Raw genomic sequence first — 14706 nt, 5'->3', positions numbered from 1 at the left:
AATGATTATTATTTAATGGACGCATTGGTCAGAAGGGTAAGAAGCTTTCCCACGGGATGAAACCCAGGGTTCGATTCCTGGTCTCCCTTGCGTGGTCTTTGGGCAAAAGGGACTTATCAGAATGCCTATCGACCAGCTGTTAATGGGTACCGCAAATTGCTGGGGTTGGTATAATTGGGTTTTTTAAATTTTTCGAATCTTGAAAAAGGGGCGCTCAAAAGTTATACAGAGCTTTGTTCATTTTTTTCACAAAACGACGGAAATAAAATTTTCTTTACCTTTTCCCATCTAGTCGGTAGCCAGACTGTTTATTGTTTTTCAAAGTGTTATTAGAAAGTATAAATTTTTTATATACACAACAAACTTTTAAATGTTCTGTAAGCCTTTACAAAAAGGATGTGCTATCTTGCCCCAACCAAAAAGTATAAAATAATTATTATATTTTTACTCCCTTTTTGAATAACTTAGAATATATTTGGTTTAAACCAAAACAATGTAAGTCTCCGCGGGCAAGGTTCCAAAAAAAAAATATGCTAATTTTTTTTCCTTTCCCAGTGCCCTTTTTTTGAATAGCAAAAGTTTTTTTTTTCCTACCCGTTTTCGATGTATCATTTGCTTCTTGAAAAACGGGAAGAGAAAATTGAAAAAAGGAAAAGGGTTTAATTCGCAGGTTGTATTTAACGAAAGTATTTTCTTTACATAAAAATTAACACCCCCCCTTTTTTTTTATTTTTTAAAAAACAATATACTCTTTTTGGGGAAAAAAGTCTCGAAAATCTGATATGCTAGAAATGTGAAAAAAAAAGGGGGTTTAAGTAAGTGGATTTTATTGAAAAAGAACAGTCGGATTTTTTGGTTTTTGCCCAATACAACCCCGGGTTTGTCAAATTCCGCCCCCGGTAAAAATTTCCCAAATCTCCGGCGCCCCTCTGCATTGCCATTCTCGGGCGTGGAGTTTGACAGATCAAGACAACATAAAGTTTTCGATTTGTGGTGATATGAGCCATTTATTGGCCTTTACTGTTTGCTTTTGAAAATGTGGAAATGCGTTCAGTAGCAGGTAATTTTTTTTGCAAAGACATTTTCTTGTCATTTTTTGTTTTCATTTTGAAAAAAACATTTGCCGGGTTTTGCCATCCCCCACCCCTTTATTTGAGGTTGGGTGTACATGATTTATTCAAGTTTTTATAAATGCATTTAGTGTTGCATAATGTCATTTTATTTAGGTTCATTCCATGATTCATTATTCAGTCTTTAGAATGATTTCAAATCCATTGAAATATACCTGGTTATTAAATTATTTCAGAGTTGGAAATGGCATTCTTAGGTCCCGTGGGTAGCCCGAGGCTATTTTACAGCTCTCCCCTAAAAAAAAAAGGAAAAGTCCGCAGGTTTATTCCTACGGGGTCCCCCCAATTATGAAAAAAGGGCCGCAGGTGGGTTTTTCCTACGGCAGTTTGTGTTTTTGTATTAAAAAACCTTTTTAAAAAGAATTAAAAAAATTTTAAATGAAATAATTTTAAAAAGCGGCTAGTGTATTCAAAATTTTTAGAAAAACATGTTAGTTTTAAGTTCAAATCAATCCCCAAAATTCGAAATAATAATTAAAAAAAAATTTTTAAATTGTTGTTTTATAAACCTTTCCCTTTTCAAAAAATATTGATATAATTTGTGTCGCCATATGACCCAGAATATGACCTATCATGTGTCGGTGACTCGGTGCGAGTTAAAACCAAAAGAAAAAAGTTAGGGACATTAGAAAAACTCAAAACAGTAGTTAAAGGCTTTGCCATCCGATCATGGACTTTTTTACTATTTTACGGGAGAGCCAAAGAATAGCCTCCCAGGCCATCCTATGGGACCGTAAGATAGCCCTTCCTTTATGTTTTCACATACAACGTTCTGAAAATACAGACATCCACTAGGGGTGACTATTGAGGCCAAATTTTTTACTATTTCAATACTTTTTATTTCTTAAAAAACTATTTCATACTATTCTATTGCAGGTTACTATTGCATATATTGCAATAGTTATCGCCATCATATTTTATCGTAAGCTCCAAATGGCATTGTTACACGTGTAAAGAGGGCCTGTTTTAATTTTGTTAACAACCCTTTAATGTTTTTTACTGAAAAAGGAAAAAATAATTTTAATATTAAATTTTCTTTCTTCCTTGGGTTTTGGAAAAATAAGTAAAAAAATAAACCCCATGCAAGGGATACTCAAAAAAATCGGCCATTTTGTTTGGGGTCAACATTTTTCATTAATAACCCAAAACATCGAAAAAAAACGAAATTAAGGGTCGGATTTGGTGTACCAGCACTAAAAGAAGGGCCCCCACCAACGTTTGCGTATAATACAAAATGGCCTTCTTTTTTACTGTCCTAGTACATTTTTCATCTAAAATTAAAAAGGTTATTTAAACATTTTAATCAAAATTTCTAAGAAAAAATTATTAAATTTTCTCCCAGACTTCCCCAGTCCTTTTGGTAATAATTCCCGGGGGTAATTATTGTAATGGGACGTAAACTTTTTTCCCAGGCGCAAATTTAACTGTCTGTTTCTTGGTTTATAAAATTTTAAAATTTTTTCGTATTTATAAAATTTTTAAAAATATCAAAAATATTGATTTAAGGAACTATCGGCGATTGTTTTGGATCGGACTTTTCTATTGATCTGCTATCGGGACCTTGTATCGCCAATGCTCGTATTTTGATGTATCGTTACCCCCCCTACGTCCCAATATTAGTAAATTTACGACTGGGAGCAGTGTTCCCACTGGCATTTAAAGTTGGGGTTGTGTATTTCACACATTTCACACTTTGTGCGTCACATAACTGGTGACATATATCAAGTGTTGTAATAATACAGAAGATAGTACTTTTGCACATACATGTATATTAGGTCCAGAATTTAGGAATTAGATATTATCAGCTCTCTGCAGTCATGTATTGGTATTGCAGCTTGTATCTTTTGTTTTTCAGGTATATCTGGAAAGAGTCAGATACTGTTTGCTCTTGTATTCACCACAAGATACCTTGACTTATTTACATCTTTCATCTCAGTTTACAATACCACTATGAAAGTTTTCTTCATTGCCTCATCGTATGTGACTGTATACTTTATCTACCAACACTTCAAGGCTACATATGACTCAAATCACGACACTTTCCGAGTGGAATTCCTTGTTGTGCCAGTAGGAGGACTTGCCTTTCTTGTTAATCATGAATTTACACCACTCGAGGTAAGGGAACATTCTAAAATTCATATCAATTTTTTAATATATGTACATTTTCAATTTTATATGATTTACATGTTGATATTCACTAATAAGCAGACCCTGTACGTCAAGAATCATAACTCCATCTTGCTTTTTGCAAGATTTATTGCCCCTTTTGGACTTAGAAAATCAGTTTTCTTGGTTAAGTTTTATGTTTAGGTCAGCTTTTATCCTAAACTATCAAAGCTATTGCTTTAAAACTTGCAACACTTGTTTACCATCATAAGTTGACCCTGTATAGCAAGAAACATAACTCCGTCCTGCTTTTTGCAAGATTTATGGCCCCTTTTTGACTTAGAAAATATCAGATTTCTTGGTTAAGTTTTATGTTTAGGTCAACTTTTTCTCTTAAACTATCAAAGCTATTGCTTTGAAACTTGCAACACTTGTTCACCATCATAAGCTGACCCTGTACAGCAAGCAACATAACTCCATCCTGCTTTTTGCAATAATTATTGCCCCTTTTGGACTTAGAAAATCATTTTCTTGGTTGAGTATTATGTTTAAGTCAACTTTTCTCATAAACTATTAAAGCTATTGCTTTAAAACTTGCAACAGTTTTTCACCATCATAAGTGGACACTGTACATCAAGAAACATAACTCTATCCTGCTTTTTGCAAGAATGATGGCCCTTTTTAGCTCATCTGATTTTTTGCAAAAAAATGATGAGTTATTGTCATCACTTGAGCGGTTGTCGGCGTCGGCGTTGCCTGGTTAAGTTTTATGTTTAGGTCAGCTTTTCTCCTAAACTATCAAAGCTATTGCTTTGAAACTTGGAATACTTGTTCACCATCATAAGCTGACCCTGTATAGCAAGAAACATAACTCCATCTTGCTTTTTGCAAGATTTATGGCCCCTTTTGTACTTAGAAAATATCAGATTTCTTGGTTAAGTTTTATGTTTAGGTCAACTTTTCTCCTAAACTATCAAAGCTATTGCTTTGAAACTTGCAACACTTGTTCACCATCATAAGCTGACCCTGTACAGCAAGCAACATAATTCCATCCTGCTTTTTGCAATAATTATTGCCCCTTTTGGACTTAGAAAATATCAGATTTCTTGGTTAAGTTTTATGTTTAGGTCAACTTTTTCTCTTAAACTATCAAAGCTATTGCTTTGAAACTTGCAACACTTGTTCACCATCATAAGCTGACCCTGTACAGCAAGCAACATAATTCCATCCTGCTTTTTGCAATAATTATTGCCCCTTTTGGACTTAGAAAATCATTTTCTTGGTTGAGTATTATGTTTAAGTCAACTTTTCTCATAAACTATTAAAGCTATTGCTTTAAAACTTGCAACAGTTTTTCACCATCATAAGTGGACACTGTATATCAAGAAACATAACTCTATCCTGCTTTTTGCAAGAATGATGGCCCTTTTTAGACTTAGAAAATCATGGGTAGGACAATATTTCTATTACACAAAAAAAATCAGATGAGCGTCAGCACCCGCAAGGCGGTGCTCTTGTTAAGGTCTGAGTTCAGGAGGTTAGAGTTGTTTGTTTTTAGCTCACCTGAGCACAAAGTGCTCAAGGTGAGCTACTGTGATCACCCTGTGTCCGTGGTGTGTTGTCAACAGTTTGACTGTTAACACTCCAGAGGTCACAATTTTAGCCTAATCTTTTCTTGGCCAGAATAATACCCTAGACTGGATTACCAGTCACAAACTAGGTCAAATCTTAAAAAAAAAAACTTGTTAACTCGCTAGAGACCACATTTTCTTTTTGTTCTTCTTAAAAACTTTGTCATAATGTTTGTCTCTGTAAAATCAGGGCTGTTTTAAAACTGGATTTCATCAGGGAAAAAAGTAGGTCACTAGGTCAGATCATAGAAAAACCTTATAAATACTTAAGAGACCACATTATCTGTTTGATCTTCTTAAAACTTTCTAAGAATTTTTGTCTTATGAAATGTAAGTCTTGTTGAAAACTTCGTTACCTCAGGTCTTCAACTAGGTCGTTACCTCAGGTCTTCAACTAGGTCACTAGGTCACATCATAGAAAAAGATCGCTCACACTCTTGAAGCCATATTTACTACATGATCTTCATAAAATTCTGTCAGAATGATTGTCTCCTTGAAATCTTAAGTGAAGCTCAAAATTGGGTTACCTGAGATCTTAAGCTAGGTCACTAGGTTGATTTATAGAAAACCTCGTAAACATTTTCTACTTGATTCTCATAAAACTTTGTTATATTGTTTGTCTCTATAAAATCTAGGTCAAGTACCAAACTAGATTATCTAGGTTAAAATATAGGTCACTAGGTCAAATCATAACAGGTAAAAGGCCATATTTTCTACATGACCTTTATGAGATTTGGGCGAATGTTTGTGTGTTTTAAATGTACATGTAGGATAAATTTGTAAATAGGGCACTTGTGAGAAACCTAGGTCTTTATGTCAAATCATACAATTTTATGACATTTTAGAGGCCACTTTTGAACTCTTTTGTCTGTATGAAATCTCGGTCAAGTTCAGAAGTGGGGTACCTTATGTCAAAAGCTTTGATATTAGACCAAGTCATTGAAAAACTTACTTAATGATCTACCTGGTTTGCATTAGAAATGGTCAAAATGTTTGTCTCTGTGAAGTCTTGGCCAAATTAGATAGGTAAGAACTAATTCAGGGGAGTAATACTGAGCCTTCTGGGCCCTCTTGATTAAAGTTCTGTTACATATTTTTGTCTGGTGTCACTCGAGTCAGTGTTTATTCTTGTGTAATATATAATGAAAATACTTATCTTTCCTATAGATTCTATGGACCTTTTCGATCTACCTCGAGTCTGTTGCCATTTTACCACAGTTGTTTATGGTAAGCAAGACTGGTGAGGCAGAGACTATCACAAGCCACTACTTGTTTGCCCTAGGCTCATATCGAGCTCTCTATCTGCTGAACTGGATCTACAGATACTACTTCGAGGGATTCTTTGATCTTATTGCAGTTGTAGCAGGATGTGTACAAACAATACTCTATTGCGATTTCTTCTATTTGTACATAACTAAAGGTAAGACAATTTGAAGAAATGTTCATCTTGTCTGTTAGATGTCTTCAAAAACAGACAAGGATGTAAATGAAACTGGGGTAAAACATGTAGGTTCCACAGACTTTGTGATCTCCCTTAATCTTTACATATTTTGAATTTCCTGCAATACTTCATTAGTTGATAAAATGAAAAATCCAGTTATTTGCCAAACTTCTAATTACAAGATCTATATGTGCAGAAACTAAAAAGGACAGCATTGATAAAGTTGCCATAAATATACCTTACATAATGATACAATACCAGTTTGCTAAAGAAATAAGTTTGTTCAGCATGGTTATATATACATATGTGGCTATCTTAAATAAGAAACAATATTTTTCTGGATGTTGCAAAAATGTGTAATTATGTATTTTTTTTCGTTTAAGTATATTTCATTTTTGTAAGCTCACCTGGGCACAAAGTGCTCATGGTAAGCTTTAAGTTCCGTTGGATGTCTGTTATCTGTCCTTCATCCCCAATTTTTTTAAAGAATATCTCGTAAAACAGCAAGCTAATTCAAACAAAATTTACAGGAATGTTCCTTAACATTTGTACATAGTCCTGTTTTAGATTATTTCAAATATAGCCTATCCATGTAGAATGTAAGGCAACCAAATGGAAACACTTTAAAATCTCAAACAGTTGGCCCAATATTTTAAATGATTTCAAAGCTATGTTTCATAGGTGACCCACTTAAAGATACCTGGGGTTTTGTTGGAGGTTTCTTTCAGCTAGACCAGAGTTGTGGCCCTTGACTTGGTCAAAATTATGCATACAATGTGAAGGGACGTAAAAGTTTGTGTTGCATGTATCTTAAAAAGTATTTAACCTCTAGTCATGAATTATAATAGAAATATTATCCAGCATGAGAAGTTGTGTACCTGGAGTTTGTTCGGAATTTTCCCAGGTTAGAGTTACAGCCCTCGAGTAAGTCAAAAATATGCATCAGTGTGTCTCATGTATCACAAAAAGTATTTGACTTGAGTCAGAAAACATGAGAGGATTGTTATATAGCATGTGAAGTTGTGCACTTCATGTTCTCTTAGGAATTTCACACAGCTTGACCAGAGTTTTGGTACTACTGAAAAATAAGCATAAAATGCTTTTAATAAAAGTATATGTTGCATAAATCTTAACAAATATTTCATAAAACCATGAACAGTGACAGGAAGTGGGGGCACCCCGGTGGACAGACTTAGCAATTTCTTGTCCGCTCTGTAACTCTTGAGCCCCTTGAAGGATTTCAAAGAAACTTGACACAAATGTTTACCACATCGGGACATTGGGCAGAGCGCATGTTCTGGATAGCTCGCATGAAGGTCAAGGTCACAATTAGGGGTCAAAGGTCATATGAGTGTGTTTCGTGTCAGCTCTGTAACTTTTGACCCCCTTGAAGGATGTCATAGAAAGTTGGCATAAATGCTCACCACATCGAGACGACATGCAGAGCGCATGTTCTGGATGTCTCGCTGCAAGGTCACTTATGGGTCAAAGGTTATCGCTCTGTAATTCTTGAACCCCTTGAAGGATTTCGAAGAAACTTGCTACAAATGTTCACCACATCGAGATGATGTGCAGAGCATACGTTCTGGATGGCTATCTACAAGGTCAAGGTCACACTTAGGGGTCAAAGGTCATACCTTTGGGTTTATATTGTGGAGTTGTTTCCATGTCTGTGCATCTACACCTTCAGCATTATTTCTTACTTCAGAAATTATTTCATTCACTTAAAAATATCACTATTGAAAAAGAATTTAATATGGTACCAAGTGACAGATGTAGATGTATAAAAAGAATGCATCATCTTTTCTTTCATCTTACTGGTACTTAGTGGCAAATCCAGTTGCAGCTATTGAAGAACTTGTACATGTATAGACTTTGTACTCTTGCTAATACACTAAAGGTATTTTCAGTGGGTCAAACAACATCTATCTTATCTGCTTTATTCATTGGGTTAAGGTATTAATACCTTTGTAACTTTTAACCTCAGTTCTGTATTTTCTACTTACTGAAAACCTGTGTTCCTGTAATTGATTATTTTAAAAGAAACCAGATGTATTTATGGCATTAGTTGGTTCTCCAAAGGCTTGTGAAAACTTTTCATATTTTACATATATATTTTAGGGTAAAAAACCAAGGTCTCCTTAGTTAGTCTGTTGATTAAAACCTTGACAGTTCATTTCATAAAGCTGTCTAGTTTAGGGTTTTCATTTACAAATTCTGATTTTTGCTCACCAGAGCACAAAGTGCTCAAGGTGAGATATTGTGGTCACCCTTTGTCATTGTCAGTTGTCAATAATTTTGAATATCACAGTTTTGGCCCAATCTTAATTTTATGTTTGTCTCTTATGATACATAGGTCAAATTTGAAACTGGGTTATCTAAGATCTGAAACTTGGTCACTAGGCCAATCATTGAAAAAAAATTGTTGACACTTGATCTTCTTATAACTTTGTCAGAACACTTGCCTATATGAAATCTACGTCAGGTTCAAAATTGGATTACCTGAGGTCAAAAAGGTCACTGGATTAAATCATAGAAAAAACTTTCAACAATGTAGAGGCCGCATTTTCTACTTCATCTTAAAGTAACTTTATCAGAGTATCTATTTGAATTCTAAGTCAGTTTAGAATGTGCCATAGGTAAATTATTAGGTCACTAGGTCAAATCATAAAAAACGTTGATAACACTTTAGAGGCCACATTATCCATTAGGTCTTCATGAAAATTGTCAGAATATTTGTCTCTATGATACATTATTATAACATAGGTCAAATTTAAAACTGGGTTACCAAACATTTGAAACTAGCTCACAAGGTCAGATCATTGAAAAACATTGTGAACAGTGTAGAAGCCTTCGTAGAACTTTTTCAAAATGTTTGTCTCTAGTCTTTGATATTAAAGTAAAGTTGAAGGGTGGTGCCTGAAGTTAAAAACTAGGTTACTAGGTTAAATCATAGTGGAACCTTATTAACACTGTAGAGGTCACATTTTCTTCTTGATTTTTGTGGATCTTTCAGAATGTTTGCCTGTTCAAAATCTAGGATAGCTCGAGTTAAAAAGTAGGTCACTAAGTAAAATCATTGAAAACAACTTGGTTAATAATGATCTGCCTGATTTAGTACATAACACAGAGTACTTTAAATAATATCACAGAAATGTTTCTTTAGTGACCTTACACCATGTTTGTTAAAATTATTCCAGTTTGTCACTTTTTCATATATGTATACAATATTTCCTATATGCATATAGTGGATGCTTTTAAAATACCTCCGAAAACGCTGGTCCATTTACAAAGCAATTTCACATACATTTTCCATGTGTGACCCTCTACCAAATTTTTCACTCAGGTGAACTATTTAGGGCCATCATGGCCCTCTTTGTGTTTTGTTTTGGTGTTTTGAGCCTCATATTGTTAGTGTATTTTGTTAGTCTATATTTTGTGCATGTTTGGGAGTATTCCTTTATGTCACAAGCATTAGGCAAGATAAAGATGAAATATTGATATAGTTACTCAGTTTCCTCTACACATTTTCCTCACATGCCAAATCTGAAAAGGTCTTTTTGACACATTAAATTTTTTTACAAAAAGTAAACTGCATTATTACATGTTTTTCAGTGAATTAAAGTGAAATGTATCAGGTATTTTCATACCAACTATATTTTTCACTGGTGTGAAATTGTAAAATAGGTCAAATTGGTTAAAATATGTAATCAGATTTTTTTGTTCACATTTAAGATCGAAATTCCATTTACTGGTGAAAGATATTTAGATAACAGATATCCTGTGTTTAATGAAAATGACTTGCCAATTCTGTTGAAAAAAGAATCCAAAAAAAACAACAATTGAAATGTGTAAGTCTACATTGCATACATACTGGTAATTTGTATTTGACTTCAATAACGGTAGAAAAATTGCAGTTAGTGAAAATGTAATGTTTGTTTCTTTGGACTAGAGTGAACACATACATTTTAGATATTTCAGGTCTGAAAATTGAACAAGCTAAATTAGATAATTATCACATTATATTGATCTTGTGTTTTGAGTTGAAATGTTTAAAATTTAGAATATGTTTGTATATTTTCAGTGCTGAAAGGCAAGAAGATCAGTTTACCAGCTTAGACATTGTGACATAGTGAATTTTAATTAAAATCTAGCTTCATATCCTGAACAACAGAGATTTCAGTGAAGAACAGCTGTTTTGTATGCCTCAAGAAAAATGTGTAGGACTGAGTGACCTAAATACATATTATTATTTTAAATAAACATCCATGTACCATCAGATCTCACCTTGGCATGTGGTAAAAAAGTAAAAATAGGTGCTTATTTTCTACTTTACATGTTTATTTAAAATAAAATGTAGAGCTGATTGAAAGTCTTTGGGCAAAGAATTAGCTGCATAGTTTTTTTTCAGGGCCAGGTGTGTTTTGCTTGTACATGGATAGGTTGGGACTTCTTATATATGTGAAAACCAAGCAGAAGTTCTGTCAGGATATATATGAAGCTTTGTTTGGTTGCAACAGTGTACATTGTAAATAACATTTAGGGGATGAATGAATGAAACTAAATGTTGGATGAATGTATTGTAGCTTCTCTCTGTTAGCAGAGTCTAAAATGGACCAGCCAGTTTTGTGATGTGTTGGATACTGCAGATTATTTTGTATTTGTTGAAGTTTTTTTTTTTCCAACCATTTTAACTGAATGTATATGGCAACAACTTCTACAACTGAACCTAATTTACAAGTTTTTTACCAGTGAAAATAGTTTAGCAGGAGCAAAGGAAATGCATCAGATGCTAACTGGCACCAAAAAGAAACTACATGCCAGTAATACATATGCTGCAATAAACAAACATCTATTTTACTAGAATTCTATCTTCTTTTACTTGCTAGCTTAGTTTATTGATCCACCTGTATTTGATAAATGTTGAAAGCCATTTTCAAATATTTAAAAAGTGTAGAATTTTCTCCCCTTTGGATTTTATTAGCAGTTTTTTGAAATATTGTTGAATTGGTTTGGAGATGTGAAATTAAGCTTTTTGAGATACTTAATAATTTCAAGGCTTTTATGATGTAAATGAAAACTGTAGTAAAAAGCAGTTCATATTTTAAATATTGGGTCAGAGATACCACAGAAAATCAAGTGCTAATTGTTAGACGTCGGACTGCTGTATATACCACCTTATTTATTGGACCTGAAATCTAGTCTCTTTTTGCGTTTTGTTACAATGGCTTGGAGGTGGTTACATCAATGCCATAGTAACAGGTATTGGTTTTAGTTATTTTCTTATTAAAGAATTTTGAAAATTTGCAGAAATAGCCTTGAATATATTTCCGTTAATAGATTTTCTACAAATGATCTGATGTTATCTTACAGTAATTGTTAATTGGACTACTTCAGCATGAAAAACACTAGCATTGATTCTATATAACTTAATTGCTACATTGAGAAAAGGCCAGGAGTGTTAGTGTTGCTATATGTCAGTATTATTTCTACCATGCTGGTACATTTTACATGGTAAGTATGAACTGCTTATTGTACAGCTTGTTGGAGGACTCGGTGGAGAGCTGTGCTTAAGTTGTTACAATATAGGAGAGATCGCCGTTTATCAGTTTATCAGGTGGTGGGCAAAAACAAAGTTTTTACACCGTTTGTGTATGGGTTCGGAATTTTTTAATTTTAATAACTTTTTCGCTCATTTATTAATTTTCAAAATTTAAGGAGTTTTGAAAAACAATTTTCATATTTTCTTATTCAAATATCTTTTTTAAATGAATAACCGTTTTAAATGACATTTAATTTTAATAGTGGCATAGTGATGTTCAAAACTTCAAGAAAAACACTAAGTTAAGCGTTCATAACTAATCCATTTTATGTCGAAATATTAAAATAATATTTAAAATTAATTATTAGATTGCTTGTTTTGTAAGCTTTCCATTGATCAAAAAAAATATTTATATAATTTGTTTTAAAAAAGTTTAGGCCGTTAGAAAAACATGGAAGTTCGGCATCTGCCCGCCCGATCAGTCTTATCAGTTCTAAAAATAGAAAATAATACGGATTTGTATACAAACACGATCTCTGCTATAAGTTACGACAGTTTTCCATTCAGCCCTATATATATGTATTACTTCTTGGTTTGAGTAAGACGTAAACATGAAGTAATTTTTTACTTGGGACTTTTTAATCATTGGATACTTGACCATTGGTGTAATTTAATATTTCATCACATATTACATGTATGTTCAGTAAGCTGGTGCAAAGACTAACCGTGAAAGTGGGATCATTATTTAATTTTTGAAGTCAGTATTTCATACCTGGAGTACAAAATGAGGTCAGACTATGATATTACCTTTTGCTTATTATCATATCTTTTAGGAAACTGTAATGTTCAACATAACGGTATACTTCCATGAACCTGCTGTTAAAATTTTAACCCCATAAATTTTATTGATGTTTTCAAACTTCCTGTTTTTTTTGCATGGTTAACTACATGTATATTACTATTTACTAATGTAAATTTTTTATATGCGTTGTATAGTTTTATTACATCAGACATTTTGGTTATTGGCGTATCCGTATTTGATGATTACCAACAATTTCATTGAGACTACTTTCTTAATGATGGAAATTCTGTTGTATACTTAAATATTTGGTTCTCGTATTGGGAAAATAAATATTGTTGGAAACATTTATGTATGGAAGGAATATGTATTATCATAGTTTGTAATAATTTGCATTTCATTGATGGTGTTATTTGAACAAAATGATGAAAAAAGCATGGGGTATTTTTATAGATCTTAAAGCAAGAATCATGAAGACTAGATATATCTTTTAAAATACTTTGTTAATGCATTTGCATGGAAGTCATTTTAATATACACAAATGGCCTTTGTCATGTCTGTATCTTAGAACTTTGTATTTACACGTATATTGTAAATAGAAGAAGTTTGATAATATCTTGATGAAATAAAATGCCTGCCATAAGTTGCAAAGATGAAAATTGTTTTTGTTGTACTTTAATATTAGGAAGGAAACCCTGAGCTTTTATAGGGAGATCATAAGTTTACTGCAATTTGAACCATTTATTTAAGCAGATTGATACATGCAGCACCTACTGATCATAGACAAGTAAGCTAGATAAGATTAAACCTCAATCAACAGCTGTCTAAGTGAATATACAGTGCTCAATGAAAGTCTGGAGACAAGTGGGAAATCACTGTAGTACATGACGATTTATGGGGATATGGGCCGCCATGAGAAAATATTGAGAAATATAAGAGACCTATAACACATTGTAGATTGAAGTGAGTTATCAGAATTTCCCATGTTTCTCTTTCCGGTCACGCGACTGGAAAAAGTTGTGACATCATAAATAGGGTGCCTAAAGAGAAAATAAGAAAGTCAGAAAATGTGTGACTGCTGAATAATTACAGGTGACAACGTCCTTGAAAACTATGTTATAATTGTAAAAATTATATATTTAGTGAAGATAATGTTTAATTCTATCAGATAAAAAAGAAGATGGAATTTTTTATGCTTAAAATTAAAAATATATCCATAAATGTCAGAAAATGACTAAATTTCGATGTTAAGTGAGCAAATTTCTGTAAGTGGCGCAGAATGTTCAATTAAAAATAGCCTAGTAGTAGAGCATCCGCTTCGAGTGCGGGAGGTCGTGGATTTGATCCCCAGCGGCGTCATACCAAAGACGTAAAAAAATGGTACCAGTAGCTTCCTTGCTGGCGCTCAGAATTAAGAGGATAGTGCTAGGACTGGTCAGCCCGGTGTCAGTATAATGTGACTGGGTGGGGTATCATGCCACGTGTCTACGACAATATATTCCAGTGAGGCAGCACTATAAAGTTGGGCATTGTGCTCACTGCTACAAGTATATATGACTGAAAAATTGAGAAAGACGTTAAACCCGAACACACACACACAATTAAAAATAGCGGAATAGCATAATTATATATATCCATATACCGGTAACACCTTGTTATCTGTAGGAGTGTGTCAGATCAGGTTAATGCCCATACACTGATCAGAATGCAAAATTAATAGAAAAAAGTCTGTTACATGGTGCAATCTGGAGAATGCTGTTTCTAATGCATAAAAAGCTTAAAAGCGTTAACTATTTTTCATTGTCATTTCTCCAGTTAAAATTGATAAATCCATTTAATACATACTTCCCCGTAAACCAGAGTTAAAGACATCTAGTAACGCCTATAGTATATTTACATTTAATATAAGGAACTTGATAGTACTAAAACCTACACATTGAGTCTTTCCATTAAACAGGATTTGGTCACTAATCACATCCCTGAAGTTTGCATAGATGATCAGCAAGATTATATTGGATTCCTTAATATACAATCACATTTAGCTCGTTTCATAGATA

The 14706-nt window shown here is 33.4% G+C and overlaps 1 protein-coding gene across 2 annotated transcripts; it reads left to right on the top strand.

Moving 5' to 3' along the window:
• The first annotated feature begins 987 nt into the window (after positions 1 to 987).
• LOC123563966 (ER lumen protein-retaining receptor 2) lies at positions 988 to 13308 on the top strand. Of its 2 annotated transcripts, XM_045357164.2 has the most exons (5): positions 988 to 1060; positions 2986 to 3245; positions 6035 to 6287; positions 8137 to 8208; positions 10393 to 13308. In XM_045357164.2, the coding sequence occupies exons 1-4, from the start codon at positions 1045 to 1047 to the stop codon at positions 8178 to 8180; spliced, it is 573 nt and encodes a 190-aa protein (XP_045213099.2). In that variant the 5' UTR covers positions 988 to 1044; the 3' UTR covers positions 8181 to 8208; positions 10393 to 13308. The 2 variants fall into 2 exon arrangements, with proteins under 2 accessions (XP_045213099.2, XP_045213100.2); XM_045357165.2 differs by lacking the exon at positions 8137 to 8208.
• Positions 13309 to 14706: the final 1398 nt, after the last annotated feature.

The sequence above is a fragment of the Mercenaria mercenaria genome, chromosome 2 (assembly GCF_021730395.1).
Source record: "Mercenaria mercenaria strain notata chromosome 2, MADL_Memer_1, whole genome shotgun sequence".
Lineage (NCBI taxonomy): Eukaryota > Metazoa > Mollusca > Bivalvia > Venerida > Veneridae > Mercenaria > Mercenaria mercenaria.
Note: the sequence above shows the minus strand (reverse complement) of the source record. Positions and strands in the feature narration are given on the sequence as shown.

Bases quoted from the DNA above. Each gene is read 5' to 3' on its own strand.
- LOC123563966 (XM_045357164.2), top strand. The intron at 3,246-6,034 runs GTAAGGGAACAT...TCTTTCCTATAG, and splicing joins ATGAATTTACACCACTCGAG to ATTCTATGGACCTTTTCGAT. The intron at 6,288-8,136 runs GTAAGACAATTT...ACTGGTACTTAG, and splicing joins CTATTTGTACATAACTAAAG to TGGCAAATCCAGTTGCAGCT.